Source organism: Numida meleagris, unplaced genomic scaffold, assembly GCF_002078875.1.
Source record: "Numida meleagris isolate 19003 breed g44 Domestic line unplaced genomic scaffold, NumMel1.0 unplaced_Scaffold330, whole genome shotgun sequence".
Classification (NCBI taxonomy): domain Eukaryota; kingdom Metazoa; phylum Chordata; class Aves; order Galliformes; family Numididae; genus Numida; species Numida meleagris.
Window position 1 is genome coordinate 70265 of NW_018364560.1, and position 22453 is coordinate 92717.

At 53.0% G+C, this 22453-nt stretch overlaps 1 protein-coding gene and 1 long non-coding RNA gene across 3 annotated transcripts; one reads left to right on the forward strand and one right to left on the reverse strand.

Annotated features, from left to right (window-relative positions):
- Window positions 1–8864: 8864 nt before the first annotated feature.
- Window positions 8865–11063, reverse strand: LOC110391251. The gene is made up of 2 exons (XR_002434026.1): window positions 10940–11063; window positions 8865–9894 (listed from the first exon to the last, which is right to left on the reverse strand). It is a non-coding gene; the product is annotated as an uncharacterized LOC110391251 (long non-coding RNA).
- MVP (major vault protein) lies at window positions 10666–21514 on the forward strand. Of its 2 annotated transcripts, none has more exons than XM_021383060.1 (18): window positions 10666–10753; window positions 11342–11561; window positions 11738–11950; window positions 12201–12396; window positions 13489–13612; window positions 13684–13815; window positions 14182–14276; window positions 14480–14716; window positions 14929–15054; window positions 15383–15541; window positions 16267–16517; window positions 17254–17451; window positions 18198–18336; window positions 18894–19105; window positions 19896–20012; window positions 20282–20408; window positions 20481–20669; window positions 21285–21514. In XM_021383060.1, exons 1-18 carry the CDS (start codon window positions 10681–10683, stop codon window positions 21411–21413), a joined length of 2937 nt encoding a protein of 978 aa, XP_021238735.1. In that variant the 5' UTR covers window positions 10666–10680; the 3' UTR covers window positions 21414–21514. The 2 variants fall into 2 exon arrangements, with proteins under 2 accessions (XP_021238735.1, XP_021238736.1); XM_021383061.1 differs by having other exon boundaries at window positions 11783–11950.
- Window positions 21515–22453: the final 939 nt, after the last annotated feature.

The following is a 22453-nucleotide window of genomic DNA, read 5'->3' on the forward strand; positions in this document are numbered from 1 at the left end:
TTCAAGGCCAGGCTGGACGTGGCTCTGGGCAGCCTGGTCTAGTGGTTGGCGACCCTGCACTCAGCAGGGGGGTTGAGACTCGATGATCTTTGAGGTCCTTTTCAACCCAAGCCATTCTATGATTCTATGATTTTGTGCACACTGAGCTGAGGCAAGAGGAATACAGCTCCTGTGTGTCTGTGAGGTGCACAGCAGGAGCAGCTTTATCCCCCTCCAGCTTCAGACTACTGATGAGAGCAGAGATGCCTGCAATGAGTGAGCCAAATCCCTGTGCTGCATGAGGAAGAGATCCCTGCCTGCCACTGCCTTGGTGTGCTGCCTGACAATGGGATGGGGGTAAGGGATTCCAGAGGGGAACATTGCCACCTTCTGTATACCAGCAGCACACTCTGGAAGGGCAATTCCTGCAGCTGGAATCTGTCTGTGAAGTGCTAGAGAGGGCCAGTCAATGATTCCTTCAGCTTGCTTCAAAGTGAGTTCTCCAGGAGGGGTCCTGCTGCTTTTCAGGAGCTGTGAGCCTTGGAACCCCAGGGAAATCTCCAGGGAGCCTGGTTTGGGGCATAGAATGTGAAGCCTTGGGCTGGGCCTCCCGTGCTGAGCTGGGCCGGGCTTCTGGGAAGCAGGGAGCTGCCAGCAAGCAGCAGTGCTGCAGACAGACAGTTCTGCAGAGGAGCAGCTCTTCTGCACCAAGAGCTGGAGGAATGGCCTGCAGCTGGCATGGGGACAGCAGGGAAGGAGAAGAGGTGTTAAAGGCTGCGTAGGAACAACTCCTCAATGCGCTTCATGCAGTAAGTCTCTGGTTGAAGGCAAGGCAGATGCAATACTTTAAGGGATCACCTGAAGTTAGCATATCCCACTGCTTGTAGGATCTTTTGAGAGTCCTCCCATCGCTTTTCCATTACAAAGGAGGAGATCCTGCTCCAGGTCAGTGATTCCCTGCTGCAGGTGGTGCAGCTGGGGGTGCACTGGGTGCCCGGGTCTGTCCTGCAGAGCAGGGTCCTTGCTGCGCCCCAGGGGCTGTGTGCCAGGGCAGGGACTCTGCCACCTGCCAGGCTCAGCACAGCCTGCCCAGGGAGCTGCCCAGGTAACTGCCAGGAATTTGGGCCACAGGTAGGAGAAGACCTTTCCTGACTCTTGGCCTTGTTTCCAAGGAGGGCAGTGGGAAATGGAGTAGACTTTGAGGCTCCTAATGTACTGTACTGAGAGATGAGGAACTCTGGCAGAGATACCTGGAAGTGCCATAAAAGATTTTCCCCTGGACAGAACAATGTCTGTTGGTTGGCCAGGACACCATTTCTGTCACCTGCTTCTTAGCTCCAGCAGGCATGGAAGTGCCCCTTGGCAGTGCCTTGTTAGTGCAGGGCTGAGCTGAACATAATAGCGGGTAGGATGGGATCTGTGAGCATGGGTAGGCAGGAAGATATGGGGACAGAGAAGCAGCTCCCATCAGGAACAGCTACAGGCAGAAGAGATGGGCAGGCAGTGAGAAGGAACTGCCATGGGAGGGGGATTCTGGCACCTCCTGGCTGTGCCCTGCCATGCAGATGCCTTCGCTGGAGCAGCCTTTCCCTGGTCTCCTCTCCCACCCCCCCAAGCCACAGGATCTCAGGAATGCATCATCAGCTCAGCAGCCAGAGCCCAGAAGAGGAGAAGTTCCCACGCTCTGTCTGTGTATGTCTCCCTTGCCTTGGCAGGGGCCCTATGGCATATCACTGTGATCCACTCCTGCCCATGTGGCACTTCTCAGCTTTGGACTGACAGAAGCAGCTGTAGGGGAGGAGGGGAGGACTTGGTCATCATTCAGACACCAGCCCTGTGGTCCTGCTGTGCAGCTGTGTCTGAAGGAACAGCGACCAAGCCTCCTCCAGACCCTGCAGTGTATGGAGCTTTGGATGCAGCTTTCTCACTGCATCTTTGTGTTACCTAGGTGACTCACAGAGAAGACACCTTAGTGCTAAGGCCGTACAGATGCTGCTGGGTGGTTCTTTGTGCACAGCCAGAAATGAAGCCTCTGTATCCCTGGCTAGGAGAGAAGAGCTGAGATCCTGTTCAGGCATCCTGAGGAAAGGACGATTCTGTCACGCTGCACATTGACTCCACAGTCTCTGCTCTCAGCTGTACCCAGATCGAGGTAAAACCTGAGCGTGACTGTCCTGCAGCTCACAGAGGTGTGATGCAGGGCATCTGGGAACAGGATAAATGGACAGAGCTGCTCTCCTCACTCTTCACCAGGGGACAGCCAGTTTGCCTCCTGGAACCCACAGGATTTCCCTTGGAGAGCACATTAAAGTCAGAGATTTCAACCATCCAACACCTCTTGTAAGGGCTATGGGGGCAGCTGTAATAAAATAAACCAAATAAAATCCCCTCATCTCTGCTCTGCAGTCAGATGAATTGAGAGAAATGGCACAGAAAAGCTTAATGATATCACAAGCAGAGTGAATCTGAGTTTCCCCCATGTTCCTCTTTCCCTTCCGCTGCACAAGAGGAAGAGCTCCTCTGAAACCTGCAGCAGCCCCTGTTCCCAATGGCACTCTCAGCCATAATCACCCAGAGCTCAGGTAAGAGAGCTGCAGAATGATTCTACTGAAAAGTTTAAGGCTCTGTGTGGGGGTTGCTGTAAGGCTTGCAATGTTTTCTTCAGATAAATCTGTTTATTAATCCTTTTCTTCTTCATTGGAAAACTACGTAGAAACATACACTGGTAGGTCCATCACCAAGTCTAGCCTGTATTTTTCTCCTTGAGCTGGCCCAAACTAAACAAATGTCCAACAACACCTTCCCCACTGAGTTCCTCCTCCTGACATTCACAGACATGTGGGAGGTGCAGCTCCTGAAGGAGCCTACAGGAAACCTGGGGAGGGTCATTTATAAGGGCATGTAGCGACAGGACAAGGGGAAATGGCTTTAAACTGGAAGAGAATAGATTTAGATGAGATATTGGTAAGAAATTATTTACTATGAGGGTGGTGAGACACTGGCACAGGTTTCACAGAGATGTTGTGGATGCCTCCACCTTGGAGGTGTTCAAGGCCAGGCTGGATGGGGCTGTGACCAACCTGGTCTAGAGGGAGATGCCCCTGCCTATAGCAGAGGGATTGGAACTAGGTGATCTTAAAGGTCCCTTCCAACCCAAACCATTCTATATGTCAGTTTAATTTCTCATTTTGACAAACGGGGAGTATCTGTTGGATATATAATAGCTGGACATAATCTGACTAATTCAGCGCAGGGATTCAAAATCCCCAGTCAGATACTTGGGCACCTCCGTGTGCCAACAGGTCTGGAGCAGGACTGGCTCTTCTGAATCCTCTCTTAACATCTCCTTGTCCCCATGCCCAGCAGCAGCAGATGTCCAACAGCAACTCCACCAGTGAGTTCCTTCTCCTGGCGTTCACAGATACACAGGAGCTGCAGCTCCTGCTCTTCTGGCTCTTCCTGGGCAACGGCCTCATCAGCACAGCCATAGCTTGTGACCACCGCCTGCACACCCCCATGGACTTCTTCCTCCTCAACCTCGCCCTCCTCAACCTGGGCTGCATCTCCACCACTCTCCCCAAAGCCATGGCCAGTGCCCTCTGGGACACCAGGGCCTTTTCCTATGCAGGATGTGCTGCACAAGTCTTCTTTTTACTATTCTTTCTTGATGCAGAATACTTCCTTCTCGCTGTCATGGCCTACGACCGCTACATTGCCATCTGCAAGCCCCTGCACCACAGGACCCTCATGGCGAGCAGAGCTTGTGCCACCATGGCAGCAGCTGCCTGGAGCTGTGGGTTTCTTTATGCTCTGCTGCACACAGCCAGTATGTTCTCAATATCACTCTAAAATTGTTGCTTTTACATTGCTTGTAAAAGCAATGCCCTGAACCAGTTCTTCTGTGAAATTGCCTGGATCCTCAAGCTCTCCTGCTCAGAATCAGACTACCTCAGGGAAGCTGGGATTATTGATTTTAGCCTTTGTTTAATCTTTGGGTGCTTTATTTTCATTGTGCTGACCGAGCTGCAGATCTTCAGGGCTGTGCTGAGGATGCCCTCTGAGAAGGGACGGCACAGACCCTTTTCCACGTGCCTCCCTCACCTGGCTGTGGTCTTGCTCTTTGTCAGCACTCTCGTGTTCGCCTCCATTTCATCCCCATCTCTTGACCTGTTGGTGGAAGTTCTGTACTCAGTGGTGCCTCCAGCAGTGAACCCCCTCATCTACAGCATGAGGAAACAGGAGCTCAACAATGCAGAGAGGAAATTTAGAGGAATTTCATGGTATATCCAAAATTATTAGGACAATCTTTTGTTTTTATTTATTTTCATTATTATTTCCTAATACTTGGATTAAGATTTAAATGCTTTTAAATTAAAATTCTTAGCCCCCTAACTGTTCATTATTTATTTTTACCCAATCATCTCATTACAAGTCCAGCTTGAAAACTGGGACCCTGTGATCCTAGCAAGATTCAAAAAGTTCAAGTGCAAGGTGTTGCATTGGGTTGGGGCAAACACAGACATATGTGCAGACGGGGAGAACTCATTGAGAGCAACCCTACTGAGAAGGGCTTGGGAGTTCTGGTGGATGAAAAGCTGGACACGAGCCAGCAGTGTGTGCTTGCAGCCCTGAAGGCCAATTGCATCCTGGGCTGCATCAAAAGAGGGGTGACCAGCAGGATGAGAGAGGTGATTGTCCCTCTCTACAAAGATGATTGGAGGCCTGGATGTCCCACCCCTGGAGGAGTTCAGGGCCAAGTTGGATGGGGCCCTGGGTAGCCTGATGTAGTATGGAACTGCATTATCTTTAAGGTCTCTTCCAACCCTAAACATTCTATGAATCTATAATTGTATGATCTCATGTACCTACAGAAACAGGCTTTCTGTGTAGATGAGCACAATGAAGATGCCAGCAGAAATTCTTTTGTCTCAGCTCCTATGTCTTCCCCTGTCCTCCTGAGCTGTAGGAACAAGCCCATATGTGGGAGGGTTTCAAGGAGCGAAGAACCTGTCTGCCACCTGGTGTCCCTGTGGTCTGTTGGGCTTTTGCCCTCTGCTGCTTTTGAGCTGGGGCTGCTTCTTTCCTGAGGCCACTTTCTTGCTCTCCTATTGTGCCACTCCATTCCTGTTAGTCCTCAGGTCTCATGTGACTTGATAGCAGTCCTGTTGTCTCTACAGTAGCATCCCTAACAAAAAGGCCTGCCCGGGGCAGAGCCAGAATCCAGGCCTCTTTCAAAGCTGGTGTCAGCAATGCATATGAGGAACTGCTCTCTACTCTTTTGTTTTCTGGGGTTCCCCATGGATTGAAGAACACAGGCTTATTGTCGCAAGGTGATCCACTAGTGACCAATCACTCCCAAGAGCTCCCTTCTTGGTGGCACTTGTCCAAGCAGACAGCAAATATTCCTTGACTTATCTGCATGGGATTACCCCCACCTGGAGCGGGACCTGTGGCAGATGCTGCCCTAGAGAGGAATCTGGACCTACCAGGATATATCTGGGGATGTCCATGGTCAACAAGCATGTCTGAGAGTGAGTAGCACCTTGTAACACAAGTGACTATCCAAACAAGAGTCTGGCAGAGGAAAAGGCAAAGCTGAGGAGTCTGTGTTCTAATGAGGGCTCTGCAATGTCAGGAGAGGATGTGAGGAGCCAGCAGGCAAAGGCACATAAGACTGGAGAGTGATTCACTACAGACTTTTTGAAGCCCTGTGGGTCAGGTCTGCTGCAGCACTCAACTGTCCTTTGTGCCATTAGAGGCACCCTATCCTCCTGCCAAGCACTGTCCTTGGCTGCAGAGCCATCAGCAAGATGGCAAGAGGCAGCAGAGATCTCATTTTAGCAAGGCCTGCCATAACTGCAGGATTCGGTCAACGATTTTGTTATGGTGTTCACCTCACCTTCCTATGTGCAGCACAAACCACACTCAGAGAAAACCATGCTGATACTAGTGCAGAACTGAGACTAGATGGCTTGCAAAGCTTTTCAGGCTTTGGAGGCTCACTGCAAAAAGACAGTTTACAGTCCCATGGCACCCTGTGCCATGCAGGCTTTTAAGGCATTGCTTGCAGTTGTTGTTCATATGAAATTTGAAAAATTGGTAGAATCACAGAATTGTTAAAGTTGGAAAAGACCTCTAAGATCATCAGTCCAACCGTCAACCCGTCCTACCCATGCCCACTGAGCCATGTCTCTCTTCAGAGGTTTCTGTTCCAGGTAGGGAAGGAATAGCAGGAGTCCCACGTGTGAGCCCAGCAGATAGGACTAAAGAATTAAGATGATGCTGGGGCTTAAACCCTAGGAAACAACTTGTCTTACTGCATGTGCCTTAGGTTCTATGTTATCTGATGTGCATTGCAAAGCAGCACTTCCTCCCATCATATAACACAGAAGTTAACCCTGGAATTAAATGCTGGTTGGCATCCATGGAGCTATGCAATTTATCCAATTAGCTGGCCTTCTGTGATAAGTTTAAGGTAAAACACATTTTCTTTAGTGAGAAGCAAGCACTTATTTTGAGATGAAGCAGGTAGAGATCAGCATTAGCACTGTTTACCGAGGGCTCACCCTGATTTACATTGCAGGCAGCCCAGAGCAGGGAATTTTGGAATTCCTGCAGACAGGCATGAAGCCACAGCCAGCTGCTGTGGGACAGAACACTTGTAGAGGCCATGCAGAGAACAAAGAAAGTTGGTGTCAATGTTACTGAAAATTTTAATTCATTGTCTTGCTGGTGCTGGCTGAGTACCATTTCAGTGCCAGGCACAGAAGTGTTTGGACAGATAGGCCAGGGACTCTCTCTGAGGACATGCAAAGGCTACAACAGGACTAAAACTGTCTGCTCACTGCACCTCAGGACCTTAGGCTGTGCATTTGTTGCTTCAGAACACACCTACAAAACAAGCCTCCAGCTCTCTCCCCTCCCTTCCCAGCCACATCTTGCTCCGCACACACTGCCTGCTCAGCCCTTGCCCCCAGTACTGACACGGGGATCTCCAGTCACCAGGAATCTCTGCCACTGGGATGACAGAGCCCAGCAATTAGAGACAGCTTCCTAATTCTTAGGACTCCAAAACATTAGTGCAGTTTTAAAGCCACAACTTCATATATCCTATCAGTACAATATGCTGATACTAGCATCAACTCACTTTTTCTATGAAGAACTAGAGTAACATTGTGCAGGGCTTTTGAAACAACAAGTCTGCGATGGCGTTTCTCTTTCAAACTTCATCCAAACCCAGGCTTCTGCCCTATTCATCATCCTGTCATGCTGACAGCTAGCTCAAAAGTAATTACAGGCTAGACAAAGCAAAGTAACCAGCCTGACCCAGGATTCCTCCTGCACAGAGCGTGCTGTTTTTGGCCGTGCCCTGCCCTCAGCACACCCTTCCCCAAGCATACCTAGGGCCAGAATGCCCGCGGCGGTGCCAGGCCCATGCTTGCTGCCTCCAGTGCCAAGCTCCATGCTCGAGCGCTCTGCTGCTGGGATAGAGGAGCCAACTCCACCTTCTGCTGCAGGTAAAGTGCACAGGCGTGGCTGAGCAATCTGCACAAAAACTGAGGAAAATGTATTTGCTGCTATTTTCAGGCTTCTCAGTGGCATTTCTTGCAGCTGTTACCAGGCTTGTGGGTCACTGCTCAACTCCTGCGGAATTTTAGCTGAAAACATGAAGGCTTTGTGGCCATGTAAGCAGAAGAGTAATACTCAGGTGCAGAGCACAAACAAGAAAGTGAGGATCCTTCTGTCAGCATCTCTGATTATCTTTGGCCATTGGCAAAGGATGAGTCAGACTTGGAGGATATATAATACAAGAAGAGGCTTCTGCAGAGAAGCACTGCAAGTGAGACATAAGTAGATTAGACAGCCCAAATGGATCACAGAACCACAGAGTTGCAGGGGCTGGAAGGAACTTCAAGAGATCATCGAGTCCAACCCCCCACTAAAGCAGGTTCCCTACAATAGGTCACACAGGTCAGTGTCCAGGTGGGTCTTGAGAATCTCCATAGAAGGAGACTCGACCACCTCTCTGAGCAACCTGTTCCAGGGCTCCGTCACTCTTACCGTAAAGAAGTTCTTCTGCATGTTTGTATGGCATTTTCTGTGTTCAAATTTTAGGACTCCTTGTCCTATCGCTACACACCACTGAGAAGAGCCTGGCCTCATCCATTTGCCTTCCACCTCCCTTCAGATATTTATAAACATGAATCAGATCCCTCCTCAGTCTTCTTTTCCCCAGGCTGAACAGACCCAGGTTACTCAGCCTTTCCTCATACAAGAGATGCTCCAGGCCCTTTATCATCTTTGTGGCCCTCTGCCGGACTCCTGGGTCAGAAGGTAAAACTGGCAACATGGATAAATAAATAGAGGGGCGTGGGGCTTCCTGAGTGGACAAGGACAGACTGCCTGCGAGAAAGGAGCAGGTGCAAAAGAGAATTCTCCCTGCATTACTCCTAGAACTTCAAAAAGCTTAGAAAATGCTTAAGAGTGTTATGAACATGTTTCTTAACTAGTGTAGGAAATATCCAAATAATTGATCAGGACAGTATCTCTGATCAAAGCAGATTTTATTCGCAATTACAATGGCAGGCATCCTGCAGCAGGAGCCCTGCAGAAAGCAGCGTTCCATCTTTTATGCCCTATTACTCAACGCTGATCTTTTCCTCCCCTGGTTCCTCATTGGCTGAGTACGTCAGGTTCACAATCTTCCCAAAGCTCAACTAAACATACAGATACTGGCTGAACATAAATTGTTGCTAGCTGAGGAGGCTACATAGCAATAGCTACACTAGCAATAGCTATTACTTCTGAATAAGAATTTGAAAGCTAGAAATTAACTCTTTCCTATTCCCCTTATTCCTTTTCCCCAAATTCCAACAAAGCTTTACTGTGTTGATCTAGAGTTCATTCATGTTAAGCTATGATGTGATCCAGAAGCAGAAACTCTGTTTCCATTTCAGGTGGTTCTCATTCTCACATTGCCAGAGGTGACACAGTCATGGTGCACAAATCCTAGGATCTTCTTTGAATACGGCTGATCCAAATGGCTTTGCTTATTTTGCAATTCCAAATGGAATTTTTTTTAAAAAAGAAAGCCTTCAAACAGCTGCACTGGTAAAGAGATCCATGGCTTGTGACGAGATTACAGTTCCAGTTCATCCAGATTAATGAGACCTTTCTTGAACGTGGACCACTCTCACCTAATGTCTAGAAATGACAATCAGAAGAGGCACAGAGGACAGAGAACTGCTGCACAATTTCTCTTAATTCTACTGCTCTGCCAACTGGGCTTCCTGCAGCTGATTTCTAGGACTTGCCATTTATCCATATAGCATCCTGGGCCTCTGCTGGATCTCTGGATTTGCCAGGATAGCAAGTACAAAAGGGGCAAAAAATGATGGCGGATGAATAAGAAATTGGATCACAAAATGCCTTTGTTAGACACAAAACACAAAGGCTGAGGGAACAGAGCATTGTTTCCAAGCAATGCCCAACACAGAAGCCAAGCAAATGTGGTCCCAACTATTAGATGCTGTTACCACTTTGATTTTTAAATTCTGACTGTGTGTTTCCCATCCCTCTCTTGCATCTGTTCCCTCATTTTGGTGATCTTTGAAGGAGCACTGATGTCACACTGGGGTTGATCATGTCAGATGGATCACTGACTGCTCACTGCTTGCAAATGAGTTATACCCGGCAGAAGATTAAGGCCTGGCAATGCTGCCATAGAGGTTGCACAGGGCCATATACTTTTGCTCCCAGTTCCTGCAGATGAAGTAGTAGCCTGGTGTTGGTCAGGGTGAGCTCCTCCTGACGCAGCTTGATGAGGATGGGTCAGGAGATGATCTGCAGGGCAAACTTCCACACAGTTTCACTGAAGGTGGCAGAGAAAAGCAGCATCTGGCAGTCCTTAAGTCCCTGGGGCAGGAGAAAAGCTTGTTAGCCCTATAGCAATTCATTAGCACTAAGGATTCATTAAAAAGAGGAACTACATTAGCACTTGGGACTCAATAGCACTGACAACCTGTTAGCCCTTGGAACTCATTAGTATTGAGGACTCATTAACACTAGGAACTCATTGGCACTTTTGTGCGATACTCATACATTTCAACAATGAAAATGGGCAGGGAACAAGCAAGGAATAGTAAAGAAATGTGCAAGGAACAAGGAAGAAGTGGGCATGGGGTTGGAAAGGAAATGGGAAAGGGATGGGAAAAGGAACAGAATAAGGGATGGGCAAGGAGCAAGCAAGGAATAGTGAAGAAAATGGCAAGGAACAAAGAAGAGATGGGAAGAGAATCAGGGAAAGGAATTAGGAAGGAAGGAGCAACAAGAGGAGCAATGGGAGGAAAAAAAGGGGTCCAAATGTCTCTTTGTCCTTGTGTCCATGTGTCCCCCATTATCCCTGCAGTAACTCCATTACTCCATGATTCGATGACATTCAGTTGGATTGAACACAGCGCTTGAGGTGTGGAGGCGGCACTGGGCAACACCTGGGATGACACGGCCCCTCAGGAGTTGGCAGTGGGTGACACCAGGGGGTGACACAGTCCCTCGGGGGGGGCAGTGGGTGATACCAGGGGTGGCAGCACCTCAGGAGGTGGTACTGGGTGATACCAGGGGTGATACAGTCCCTCAGGGAGTGGCAGTAGGTGAGACCAAGGATGACAGCACCTCAGAGGGTGGCACTGGGTGACACCACAGATGACACAACCCACTCAGGGAGTGGCACTGAGCGACACCGAAGGTGACGTAGTCCCTCAGGGAGTGGCAGTAGGTGAGACCCGGGTCGATGGCCGCTCAGGGGGTGGCACTTCGTGACCGGGGGTGACGCAGTCCTGGGGGGGTGGCTCTGGGTGACATCAAGGGCGACAAAGTCCCTCAGGAGGGGGCGCTGGGTGAGACCTGCGGTGACACAGATCCCCAGGGAGTAGCACTAGGTGACACCAGGGGGTGACAGTACCTTAGGGGGTCAGTGTCCTCCACAGTCTCCAGCCCAATTTTTGACCCTTTTTTGGCGCACTTCCGACGCTCCCCTCCCCGCCTCCGCCCGCCTCCGCCCTCCACTTCTCCCTCCCTCTGTCCCCCTCTCGGCCCCGCCTCCCACCCTCCCGTACAGCCAATAGCAGCGCGTACCCAGACAATGGCAGTGTATCTAGCCAATGGGAGCATGCGCTGGCGGCGGAAGGCGGGAGCAGAGGGAACGCCCACGCCCCCTTCTTTCCTCCTTCCCTTTCGGGGAAGGGGACATAATGGCGGCGCTGGTTGCGTAGCAACAGCGAAGGGCGTACCCGGAGGCTCCAAACTCCGTTCGGGCCCAACCAACCTTATAATTCTCATCCTAATCTTAATCCCTTATCTACAGCCGGGGATAAATCCTTCCTGAGGGCAAACTCTGCCCAGGATGCAGCATTTCGTGCGTGGAAATCTGGCCCTGGGGCGGCCCCAATGGGCCGGGCCCCGTCTGCCCGCAGGGCTGGGCCAGGCCAAAGGGAAGTAGAAAAGAAAAAGGAAAGAAAAGTCATTTCCGCGTCCGCCTGCCCCACAGCCGGGTGTGTGCCCCACGGTGAGGTCCTCTGCCCCAGGTGAGGTCTACTTCTCCCTCATTTGCCCGGTAGTAAGCTCTTCTGCCCCACAGCAGGGCCTGCCACCCATTTTGAGGTGTCCCTTCACCCATTTTAAGATGTCCTTTCACCCATTTTGAGGGGTCCCTCTGCCCTTTTCAAGGTGCCCGATAACAGTTTTTCTACCCTGTTTCAAGGTCTACCACCTACACTGAGCCTCATCGAGCTGTTCTGCTCCACAGCACATTCCAGCAAGGTCTCCTGCTCCACGGTGAAGAAGTCTCCTTCCCCATGGAGGACCCTGTGATCCGCATCCCCCCCTACCACTACATCCATGTGCTGGACCTCAACAGTAACGTCACTCGCGTGGAGGTCGGGCCCCACACCTACATCCGGCAGGACCATGAGAGGTACCTGCTTGGGGTTCAAGTAGTGGGCTGGGGAGTCCCAGTCCCGCATCTAGGGCCACGGTGGGCTTTGTAGGGCTGTGAGGGGCTCTGTAGGGTCACAGGAATTCTGTATGGTCATGGGGGGCTTTTTGGAACTGGTTGTGTTCTGTAAGGCCCTAGAGTTCCAGAGGAGGCGTGTGGGGCCAAACAAGGGTTGTGGGGCCCCGACAGTCCTACAGAGCTGATTGAAGGTGTGCGGGGGCACCCGCAGGGTGGTCTTCTCCCCCAAGCGCATGGTGATGGTCCCCCCCCGCCACTACTGCGTGGTGCTCAATCCCGTGGCCCGGGGCCCTACGGGGGCTGTGCTGCTCGATGGTGCAGGGCAGGCCCAGCTGCGGCATGCTGACCTTGATGTACGCCTCGCCCAGGAGCCCTTTCCTCTGTACCCCGGCGAGGAGCTTCAGCAGGTATGGATAGTTCACCCTACGGAGCCCCTGTAGCCCCCTATAACCTCAATTACCCTTTCACTGCCACCCTATGAAGACTTCTAGCACCTCTACCTATAGGTTTCAGGGTACCTGTATCTCCCTGTAGCCCCCTGTGGGGATTACCCACGGCCTCCTTTTTCAACATGTGACAGTCTACTCTAGCTCTTTGCACTTCTTGTAGCTTCCGTAGGTTGTAGTTTGATGCGATCCCCCATAGCTTGTATAGCTCTTTTAGGTTGTTGTGATTCCTGGACCACCTATAGCTCATCAACAGCCCTCTCAGAGATCCTATAGACCCAGTATTCTGTGATCTTTCCAGCCCACATTCTCCTGCAGCTGTTTACAGGCTCTGTTGCACCCTGTAGCTTTCATGGTTCTTATAGGCCCCCTATAAGTCCTCTACCTTCCCCTCCATGGTCTCCTATAGATTCTGCAGTCTCCCAGGTAACTCCTCTCTCTGTAACTCCTCTCTCTGTCCTTCCATAGCCTCTGTAGCTCCTCCAATCCCTTTCTTCTTTTTCCTGTAGCTTCCCTATAGCTCCTCTGACCCCTCTCTTCTGTTTCCTATATGTCCTATAAACCCTCTATAGCTCCTATAGCTGTCTCATTGACTATAATTGTTCCTGTAAACCCCAGACAGCTGCCTGTAGCCCTCCATGTGTCCCCCTTGTCCCTGCTTTGTGCCTGAGTACCTGCCACTGCCCTGTTAGGACCTTTGCGTCCCCCTGACAGATCTGTCATGACCCCCATGTCCCCAGCTCATCCATGGTGAACCCCTTTCCCCTATGTCCCCTGCCGTGTCACCATCACCTCTGCCCCCCATTATGTTCCAGACATCCCCAGGGTGTTACCCACTGCCCTGTTCCCCATGTCCTCATATCCCCAGTGTGTCACCCTCAGCCCTGACCCCCTGTGTCCACAAGGTGTCACCCTCAGTCCTGACCCCCATTGTCCTCAAGTTGCCACTCTCAGTCCGTTTCCCCATGTCCTCATGTCCCCAGGGTGTCACCCTCTGCCCTGACCTCTGTGTCCCCAAAGTGTCACCCTCAGCCCTGACCCTTGTGTCTGCAGGGTGTGACCCCACTGCAGGTGGTGCTGGCTGATACTGCCCTGCGCCTTCGAGCCTTGCTCGACTTTGAAGATGAGGACGGGAACAAGTTCGTGGCAGGCGACGAGTGGCTCTTCGAGGGTCCTGGTGAGTGGGGGGCACACTTTGATGACACCTTGGGGACATCTTGGGATGCTGATGATGCCCTGGCCCCACAGGTACATACATCCCCCGCAAGGAGGTGGAGGTAGTTGAGACACTGCAGGCCACTGTCATCAGGCACAACCAGGCCATCCGCCTGCGGGCGCGCAAGGAGTGCCTCGACCGTCAGGGCACACGACGTGTCACAGGTAGTGCCCTTGGGATTGTCTCTTCCCACCCCACTGACCCTTGAGATTGCCCCTTCCCACCCCACTGACCCTTGGGATTGTCCCATCCCACCCTGATGATCCCAAACGCCATTAAGATCATCCCATCCCATCCTGATGGCCCTTAGAGTTGTTCCTTCCCACCTTTGGAGTTGTCCCATCCCACCCTAATGACACTTTGAGATTGTCCAGTCCTACTCGTAGGACCCCAGACACTCTTAGGTTTGTCCCATAGGACCTCAGCACCCCGCAGACCCCTTCCCACCCTAGTCTCCCCAACTCTCCGAGTTTCTCCCAATCCGCACCAGCCCCCTTAACTCCTTGATGACCCTGTAACACTGTTTCCAGGTGAGGAATGGCTGGTGAAGCGGGTGGGTGCCTACCTACCAGGGGTCTACGAGGAGGTGGTTGATGTCGTGGATGCCTATGTCCTCACTGACAAGGTACGGGGACATGGGACTCCCCATGGTCCCCCCACACCCATGGGTGACAGGGGCACTCTAGGACCCATTTTTTTGCCCTGAACCCATATCTGGGACAGGGTTAGGTGTCCCATCACCCTGTCTCTTTGCACATGCAAGTGACAAAGACCTTCTGGGACAGATTTGGAGTCCTGTCACACATTTTTCCTCTATTTGTCCTGCAGAAAGCCCTCCACCTGCGAGCCACCCGGACCTTCGAGGATGCACAGGGACACGTGCGCCGCACAGGCGAGGAGTGGCTGGTTACACAGGAGCAGAGCGAGGCCTACGTCCCTGACGTCTTCGAGGAGGTGGTGGCTGAGGTGCTGGTGACAACTTTGGGTCCCCGACAGTACTGCGTGGTGCTCGACCCTGTGGGACCCAACGGGCAGCCCCAGTTGGGACAGCAGCGTGTGGTCAAGGTATGCACCCCATGGGACCATAGGGGTCACCTGCAGGTTCCTGAGGACCAGTTGGGTACCCCAGGGGACCATGCAGATGGACCTCAGGGACCCACAGGTGGCCCTGATGTACCCATAAGTGTCCCCTACGTATCTCAGAGGTGGCCACAAGGGACCCTAATTTACCCCTGAGAGCATATAAAATCCCTGAGGTTATGTCCCTGTGTCCCCAGGGGGAGAAATCCTTCTTCCTCCAGCCGGGTGAGCGGCTCCAGGCTGGCATCGAGGAGGTCTATGTGCTCTCTGAGGACGAGGGGCTGCTTCTTCAGGCTCTGCAGACAATCAAGGACACTGATGAGGTGACCCAGGGGGCACTGGGGCTCATAGCATCACCTGGTGGAAACTGGCGGTCGTGGGGTGAATGGGGGACAGAGTGAACAACTGGGGGAACTAATGGTGGTTGGGGAGCAAAGAGGACTCGTGGGGACATGGGAATCAGTAAGGTGCACTGGAGACAGATTGGGGTAGTTGAGGTGCATGGAGGCACCTGGGGTACATGGGGATACTTGGGGACAGTGGGTACACGTGGGGGATTTTGGAGGTTCCATGTCCCAAGCCAGGGATTAGGTAGGGGTCCCCATGTCCCATGTCCCCGGCTTGGTGCTGATGCCATCACCACATCCCCAGGATGGGACGGAAGTGACACGGCGTGCAGGGGACCGCTGGCTGGCCCGGGGTCCTCTTGAGTATGTGCCTCCAGCTGAGGTGAAAGTGCTGGAGCGACGCCGGGCACTGGCCCTGGCTGAAAACGAGGGCATCTATGTGCGGGACATCCGCACTGGGAAGGTGAGAGGCCTGTTCCTGTAGACCCTATTGGTGCCCAGTGCCCCTAAGCCCACTCCAGTGTCCATCACACTGCTTCCCAGTGTCCCCAGAAACCTCCCGCAGCTCATCTCAGCGCTTCCAGTATGCCATACAGCTGCTTGCAGTACCCCCAGAGCCCATCTAAGAACTCCAAGTGCCCCCCCCCCCCCTTTGGATACCCCTCCAAGTGCTCCTTGTAACCTCTTTCCTCTCGGTATCTTCCAAATCCTCTCTCAGTCCCTCAACAATCCCTTCCCAGTGCCTCCAAGCCCCCTCCTGGTGCCTCTACACACCTTCCCAGTCTCAACCAGTGTCCCCCAGCACGCACGAGTCCCCTCCTAGTTCCCCCAAGCCCCACCCAAGTGTTCTCAGTGCCCCCCAAATCCCATCCCAGTGCCCTCAAACCCCTCCCCAGTGCCCTCAGACACCTCCCACAGCTCATCCCAGTGCTCCCAGTATCCTACATAGCTTCCTTCAGTGCTCTCAGCAGCCCTCCTTGTGCCTCCATATGCCTTCCTAGTGCTCCCAGTAGCCTTCCTTGTGCCTCCATACACTCTCCCAGTGCTCCCAGTAGGCATGAAATCCCCTTCCAGTGCCCCCGAGCACCATCCAAGAGCTCCAAGTGACCCCCAGATCCCTTTGGACACCCTTCCCAGTGCTCCTAGTATTCCTAGTGGCACCCCAGCCCCACACTGGTCTCCATACAGGTGCGGGTGGTGACGGGGCAGACCTACATGCTGACAGAGGCTGAGGAGCTGTGGGAGAAGGAGCTGCCCCCTGGGGTTGAGGCCCTGTTGGCTGAGGCCCGTGGTGACACAGCTGGTCAAGATTCGGGCATCCACTCATCCTCAGGCCCAAATTTTGGGGTCCAGGAGCGGGACCGAACCCGTGCCGTCACATATCAGGTGCCTCATAATGCTGCTGTGCAGGTCTATGACTACCGGGAGCGGCGAGCACGGTAAGTGCCTGCAGTTCAGGGCCACGGCGACAACGGGATGTGGGGCAGGCACTGGAGTTTGGGGAATTTTGCTGGGATCCCTGGATTTGTTTTTCCTAATAGCCAACCTATTGGATCCATTCCAACTCAGGATATTCTGGGTTTGTAGGATTCTAGGTTTTTAGGTTTCTGGGATTCTAGGGTTCAGCGTTTCCTAGGTTTCTGGGTTTCTGGGACCATGGGACTCTAGGATTCAAGGACTGTAGGTTTTTATGACTCAGTTTCAACAATTCAGGCATTCTAGCATTCCGTATTTATAGGGTTCTAGGATGTTTGTAAGATTCTTGTATTCTAGCATTCTAGTGTTCTGGGTTTATAGGATTCTAGTGTTCTAAGACTGTAGGGTTCTGGAGTTCTAGGGCTATAGCACTGCAGAGTACTGTAGAGTTGTAGAACTCTGGTGCTGCCAGGGAGTGTCCAACCCTCTACTACCCACCCCCCTAATGACCTTCCTGTGAGCACCAATGATCCTGCAAGGTGCAGAGTCTCCAGTGTGACTGTAGGGTTTGGGGGTGATAGTAAGGATCATATAATAGCACAGCGATGCTCATGGATCCCTTCCAACTCAAGATATTCTAGGACTTGTGGGATTCTATGGTCTAGAGTTTATAAGATTCTGGGGTTTGGAAGGTCCTGGGCTTGAAGGACCTCTGGGCATCGTTGTGCCTTATGATGTCTTTTCTGTACCCTGTTGCAGAGTGGTACTGGGCCCTGAGCTGGTGGTGCTGGGCCCTGGCGAGCAGCTGACAGTGTTGTCCCTATCTGGGGGACGCCCCAAACGGCCCCATGCACGCCGCAGCCTCTGCCTGCGCCTCGGTCCTGACTTCTGCGCCGACATTGTCACCATTGAGACGGCCGACCATGCACGGCTGCAGCTGCAGCTGGCCTACAACTGGTGGGGCTGGGGGCTGAGGGGTCTTAGGTGGGACTTGGGGTGGCCTTAGGGTCAGGTGGTCTTGGGTGGATTTTGGGATGGTCTTGAGTATGGAGTGGTCTTGTAATAGGATAGCCTTTTGGGTGGGGATTAGGTGGTCTTGGGTGGGGTTTGGGTTGGTCTTCAGTCTTGAGGTGGTCTTGGTGTGGGATTTGGGTTGGTCTTGGGTGGTGTTTGGGTTAGCCTTGGGTTTGGGGTGGTCTCCGGTGAGGTATGGGATAGTCTTGGGTGGAGTTTGGGGTTGTCTTTGGGTTTGGGTTGGTCTTGGTTGAGGTTTGGAGTAGTCTTGGAGTGTTTTTTGGATTGGTTTTGGGTTTGGGGGGTTGTTGCTTGAGATTTCCTCTACATCTCCCATTTGCTCAAGTGTTCTCTGTATCCCCAGACAGTCTGGGGGTGTGATTTAGAATGGTTTGGAGTGTGGTTTGGGGTGGTCTTGGGTTTGTGTTGGTCTTAGGATGGGGCTTGGGGTGGTCTTAGGGTGGGGTTTGGAATGGTCTTGGGTATGGGGTGGTCTTGGTTTGGGATCTAGGGTGGTCTTAAGTTTGGTTTGTTCTTGGGGTGCAGTATGGGTGGTCTTGGGTGGAGTTTCATTATAGGGCAGCCATAGGCCATTGGGTTGGTGGCTTGGGGACAGAGGTAGCTTTCAGGATCAGGGTCAGGATGAGGGTCATAGTGTGGGGCAGTGACATGAGGACATTTCCCCGCAGGCACTTTGAGGTCCCTGAGGACCCAAAGTCTCTAGGGCGCCTCTTCAGTGTCCCTGACTTTGTGGGGGATGCCTGCAAGGCCCTGGCCTCCCGTGTGCGTGGAGCTGTCGCTGCTGTCACCTTCGATGATTTTCACAAGGTCCTCTCTGTCACCTCTCTGTCACCCTGTCACCCCTTTGTCTCCCCACTTTTCATCCATGCTACCGGCAGCCACATCACTCTAGGTCACTGCTCTGTCACCTGTGTCTTGTGTCACCTCCACCTATGTCCCCACATTTCATTTGTGTAACTTCAGCTTGCTCAGATGTCACCAGCATGAGGTTCTCCATGTCCCCCTGAGTCTCTGCTGTCTCCAAGAGCCTTTGGAGACATCAAAAGAGCTCCCAGCATCCCTGTTTGGCTTTGATGAATCCTTGCATGTTCCTCAGTGTCACCCCATGTCCCCATTGTGCCCACTTCCCCAACAGCCTACACTAGGACATTGTCCCCAAATGTCCCCAGATGCCCTTATATTCCCAGGTGTCCTCTATATCCCCTGTGCCCCGGGTGCCTTCTGTATCCCCTGTTTTCCCAAATCTCCCCTATGTCACCAAATACCCTCTATGTCCCTCACTCCCCTAAATGGCCCTGGTGCCACCCTGGTTCCCCGCCCTCCTCCTCATCCTCCAGTGACACTGCTGTCCCCACTGTCCCCAGAACTCCAACCGCCTCATCTGCTCAGCTGTCTTTGGCTTTGATGAGGGTGGACGGCTGCGGGAGCACCTGCGCTTTGTCCCCAATGGGCTGGTGGTGACGAGCGTCGACATCCAGAGTGTGGAACCCGTGGACCAACGCACACGCGATGCACTGCAGCGCAGCGTCCAGCTGGCCATCGAGATTGCCACCAACTCCCAGGAGGCTGCCGCCAGGTCCCCAGTTCCTCATGTCACCTTGGTTGTCACCTGGTCCTCCTACTGCTCCCCTAGTGTTCTTGTTGCCAGATGTCTCCTATTGTCTCTCTGTATGTCATGTGTTGCCATATTCCCATCTCTCCTTATCCACTTCCTGTCCCCAAATGTCCCCATATGACCTCTGTATCCCCAGGTGTCCTCTATGTCCCCTGTGTCCCCAAATGTCCTCTATATCCCATACATCCCCAAATTTCCTCTACATCTCCCATTTGCTCAAGTGTTCTCTGTATCCCCAAGTGTCTCCAAATATCCTCTCTGTCCCTCATGACCACAGATGTCCTCTGTCCCGTATCCCCAAGCATCTTCTATGTGTCCCATGCCACCACATGTCCTCCATCCCATGTCCCCAAGTGTCCTCTACATCTTCCATGTTCTGAAATGTACTCCATATCCTCTGTGCCCCTAAAGTTCATTCCACATCCCCTCCATCCCAATATCCCCCATATCTTCAGCGTCACCTGCATCCTTCTGCATCCCAGAGTCCCCAAAGCATCCCCAGTGTCCCCAGTGTCTCTAACGCATCCCAAATGTCCCATCTCTGATGTCACCAATGTGTCCCCGGTGTCCTGTATCCCTGAGTTCCCACTGCATCCCCAGTGTCCTATGCTCCAGTGACCTCAATATGTCTCCAGCTGTCCTCCTATTGTCCCCTCTGCATCCCCATTGTCCCACCTCCCAGTGTCCCCAGTTGGTCCCCAGTATTGTGCCAGTGTCCCACATGCCCGCAGTGTCCCTGTCCCACCCACAGGCATGAGGCTGAGCGCCTGGCACAGGAGGCCCGGGGCCGCCTGGAGCGCCAGCGGCTGTTGGACCAGGCGGAGGCCGAGCGGGCGCGCAGGGAGCTGCTGGAGCTGGAGGCCCTCAGGTCAGCCATCTTGGTCCCCCCCTTCCCCACATGCATCATGCTCCTCTGCCAAGTTGGGGGGGGCTCCCAGGGGCCTCCATTTGCCCAAGGCTCCACCTGTCCCACTGTCCCCATGTGCTCCATCTGGAGTGGGTGTGGAGGCACTGTTAGTGCTGGAACCCATAGGCCTACAAGAGTAGGGCGGTCTCCTTACTTGTAGGCCACTGGGGCCTGGTGGGAGAAGGGGACGTGGCCTCTGTGGGCTTGGCTTGTGACAGCACTCTCTGCAGTGCTGCGGTGGAGAGCGCCGGCGCAGCGCGGGCAGAGGCCCAGGCCAGGGCGGAGGCTGCGCGCATCGAGGCCGAGGCTGCCATCTTGCAGGCCAAGCTGAAGGCAGAGGCTGTCGCCATAGAGACGGTGCGTTATGAGTAGGGCTATGGGGGTGTCACGTAACGTGGGGGTGAGACCTTACCTTGTTCCCATGCCCAGGAGGCAGAGCTGGCGCGGCTGGAGCGGATGCAGGCGCAGGAGGTGCGGGCGCAGCGGGCACGGGCGGAGGCGGAGGCGGCGCGGGCCCAGGCGCTGGCAGCTGTGGAGGCTTCAAAGGTGCGGGAGGTGGCAGCAGCCCTGGGGCCCGAGACCATCCGGGACATTGCTCGTGCTGGGCCCGAGCTGCAGGTATGTGGGGCTGAGGGTGGGATTATGTGTCAGCTTTGGGCTATGGGGTTTCAAAAGCATGAGAGTCTTGATGGGCTCTGGAGTGTCCATGGCTTGGGGCTCCATAGGGTGGGGACTCCATTTGGTTACAGGGTCTCCACTGGGTGTATGTTGTCAGTGAGGCAGGATCTCCATTGTGTTGGATCTCCGTGATCTTATGAGGACTCCTTGTGGTTTTGGGGGCCTCCATGGAGTAGAGGATGGCAATAGATTGGGGTCCCCATGGAGTTGAGCTTCCATGGGTTATGAGATCTCTACGGAGTTGTGGGATCTTCATAGGTTATAGGCTCTTAATAGGATGGGGTCTCCGTGGGGTGGAGGTGTCTGTGGGCTGTGTGGTTTCAGTGGACTGGGTTATGAGCAAATTGGTGTCTTCAAGGGAGGGGGATCTCCATGGTGTTGGATCTCCATGGGGTTATGAGGTCTCCAGTGGGACAAGGTCTCCATGGGCTAGAGGAGGGTCAGTGTGGTGGGTTCTTCACAGGGTATGGTATCTCTGGGATAGGGCCCCCATGGGTGGTGGGGGCACCAGGTCCCCATGGCGCGATGGGGCAGTGCCTGCACTGTGCCTTCCAGGTGAAGCTGCTGCAGGGCCTCGGGCTGCAATCTGCGCTCATCACCGATGGAGCTGCTCCCCTGAACCTCTTCAGCACTGCCCGGGGGCTGCTGGGGCTGGCAGTTCCCCCAGAGCCCTCAGCCTCGTAAGGTTCAGCCCTAATGGAAGGCAGAAATCCAGGGATGCTGAACACTCAGAGCCTCTTTTTTTTTTTTTTTTTTCCCCAAAATAAAGCAGAGTGATAGCAGTAGTGATGTCATAATGATGGTGAGGCTGGGGCTGGTGAAGTCAAAGTGTCTGAAATGACAGCATCATAGAATCACCAAAGTTGGAAAAGACCTCGAAGATCAACCAGTCCAACCGTCCACCTGCCACCAATATTTCCCCACTAAACCGTGTCCCTTAGTGCCACATCTACACATTTCTTGAACGCCTCCAGGGACAGTGACTCAACCACCTCCCTGGCAGCCCGTTCCAGCACATGACCACTCTTTCGTGGAAGAAATCTTTCCTAATATCCTACCCCCGCGTAGATCGACTCTTCCTCCCAACTTGATGTCATCTGCAGACTAAAGTAAGTGCACTCAATCCCCTCGTCCACGTCATCAGTAAAGATACTAAACAGGACTGACCCCAATACCTGCCTCTGGGGAACCACTAGTGATGGCTCACCAGTTGGATTTAACTCCATTCACTATCACTCTCTGGGCCTGGTGATCCAGCCAGTTCTTTGCCCAGCAAAGAGTGTACCTGCCGAAGTCATAGGCTGCCAGCTTCTCCCAGAGGATACTGGGGGAGACAGTGGCAAAGGCTTTGCCTGGGAGCAGCAAGGTCACAACAAGTGGGACCCTGGGGACTGTGGGGCCAAGGGGTGGGGACTGGTAGCCCCTTTCCCTATCTCATGGAAAGTGTGTTAGCCAAAGTTTTATTGATGACTTGTGGAAACAAACTTTACAACCAGGGAAGGTTACAAAGCAGGGATGTTTGTTAAGGCGCTGTGCCCACACGCCGGGTGCAAGGGGGATATCCCCATCCTAGCTCGCACAATGAGACGCAGAAAACTTCCATATTTAAAGATCAAAAGCATACATATTCATACCATTCATGAGGGAGGGAAGGACTATTACAATTAATTCCAAGAAATCATTGTAATATGCTCCACCCCAGAGTCACACCCCTTGAGCATGCG

Bases quoted from the DNA above. Each gene is read 5' to 3' on its own strand.
- MVP (XM_021383060.1), top strand. From the start codon at position 10,681: ATGACACAACCCACTCAGGGAGTGGCACTGAGCGACACCGAAGGTGAC. The intron at 13,613-13,683 runs GTGAGTGGGGGG...CTGGCCCCACAG, and splicing joins GTGGCTCTTCGAGGGTCCTG to GTACATACATCCCCCGCAAG. The intron at 13,816-14,181 runs GTAGTGCCCTTG...CACTGTTTCCAG, and splicing joins GGGCACACGACGTGTCACAG to GTGAGGAATGGCTGGTGAAG.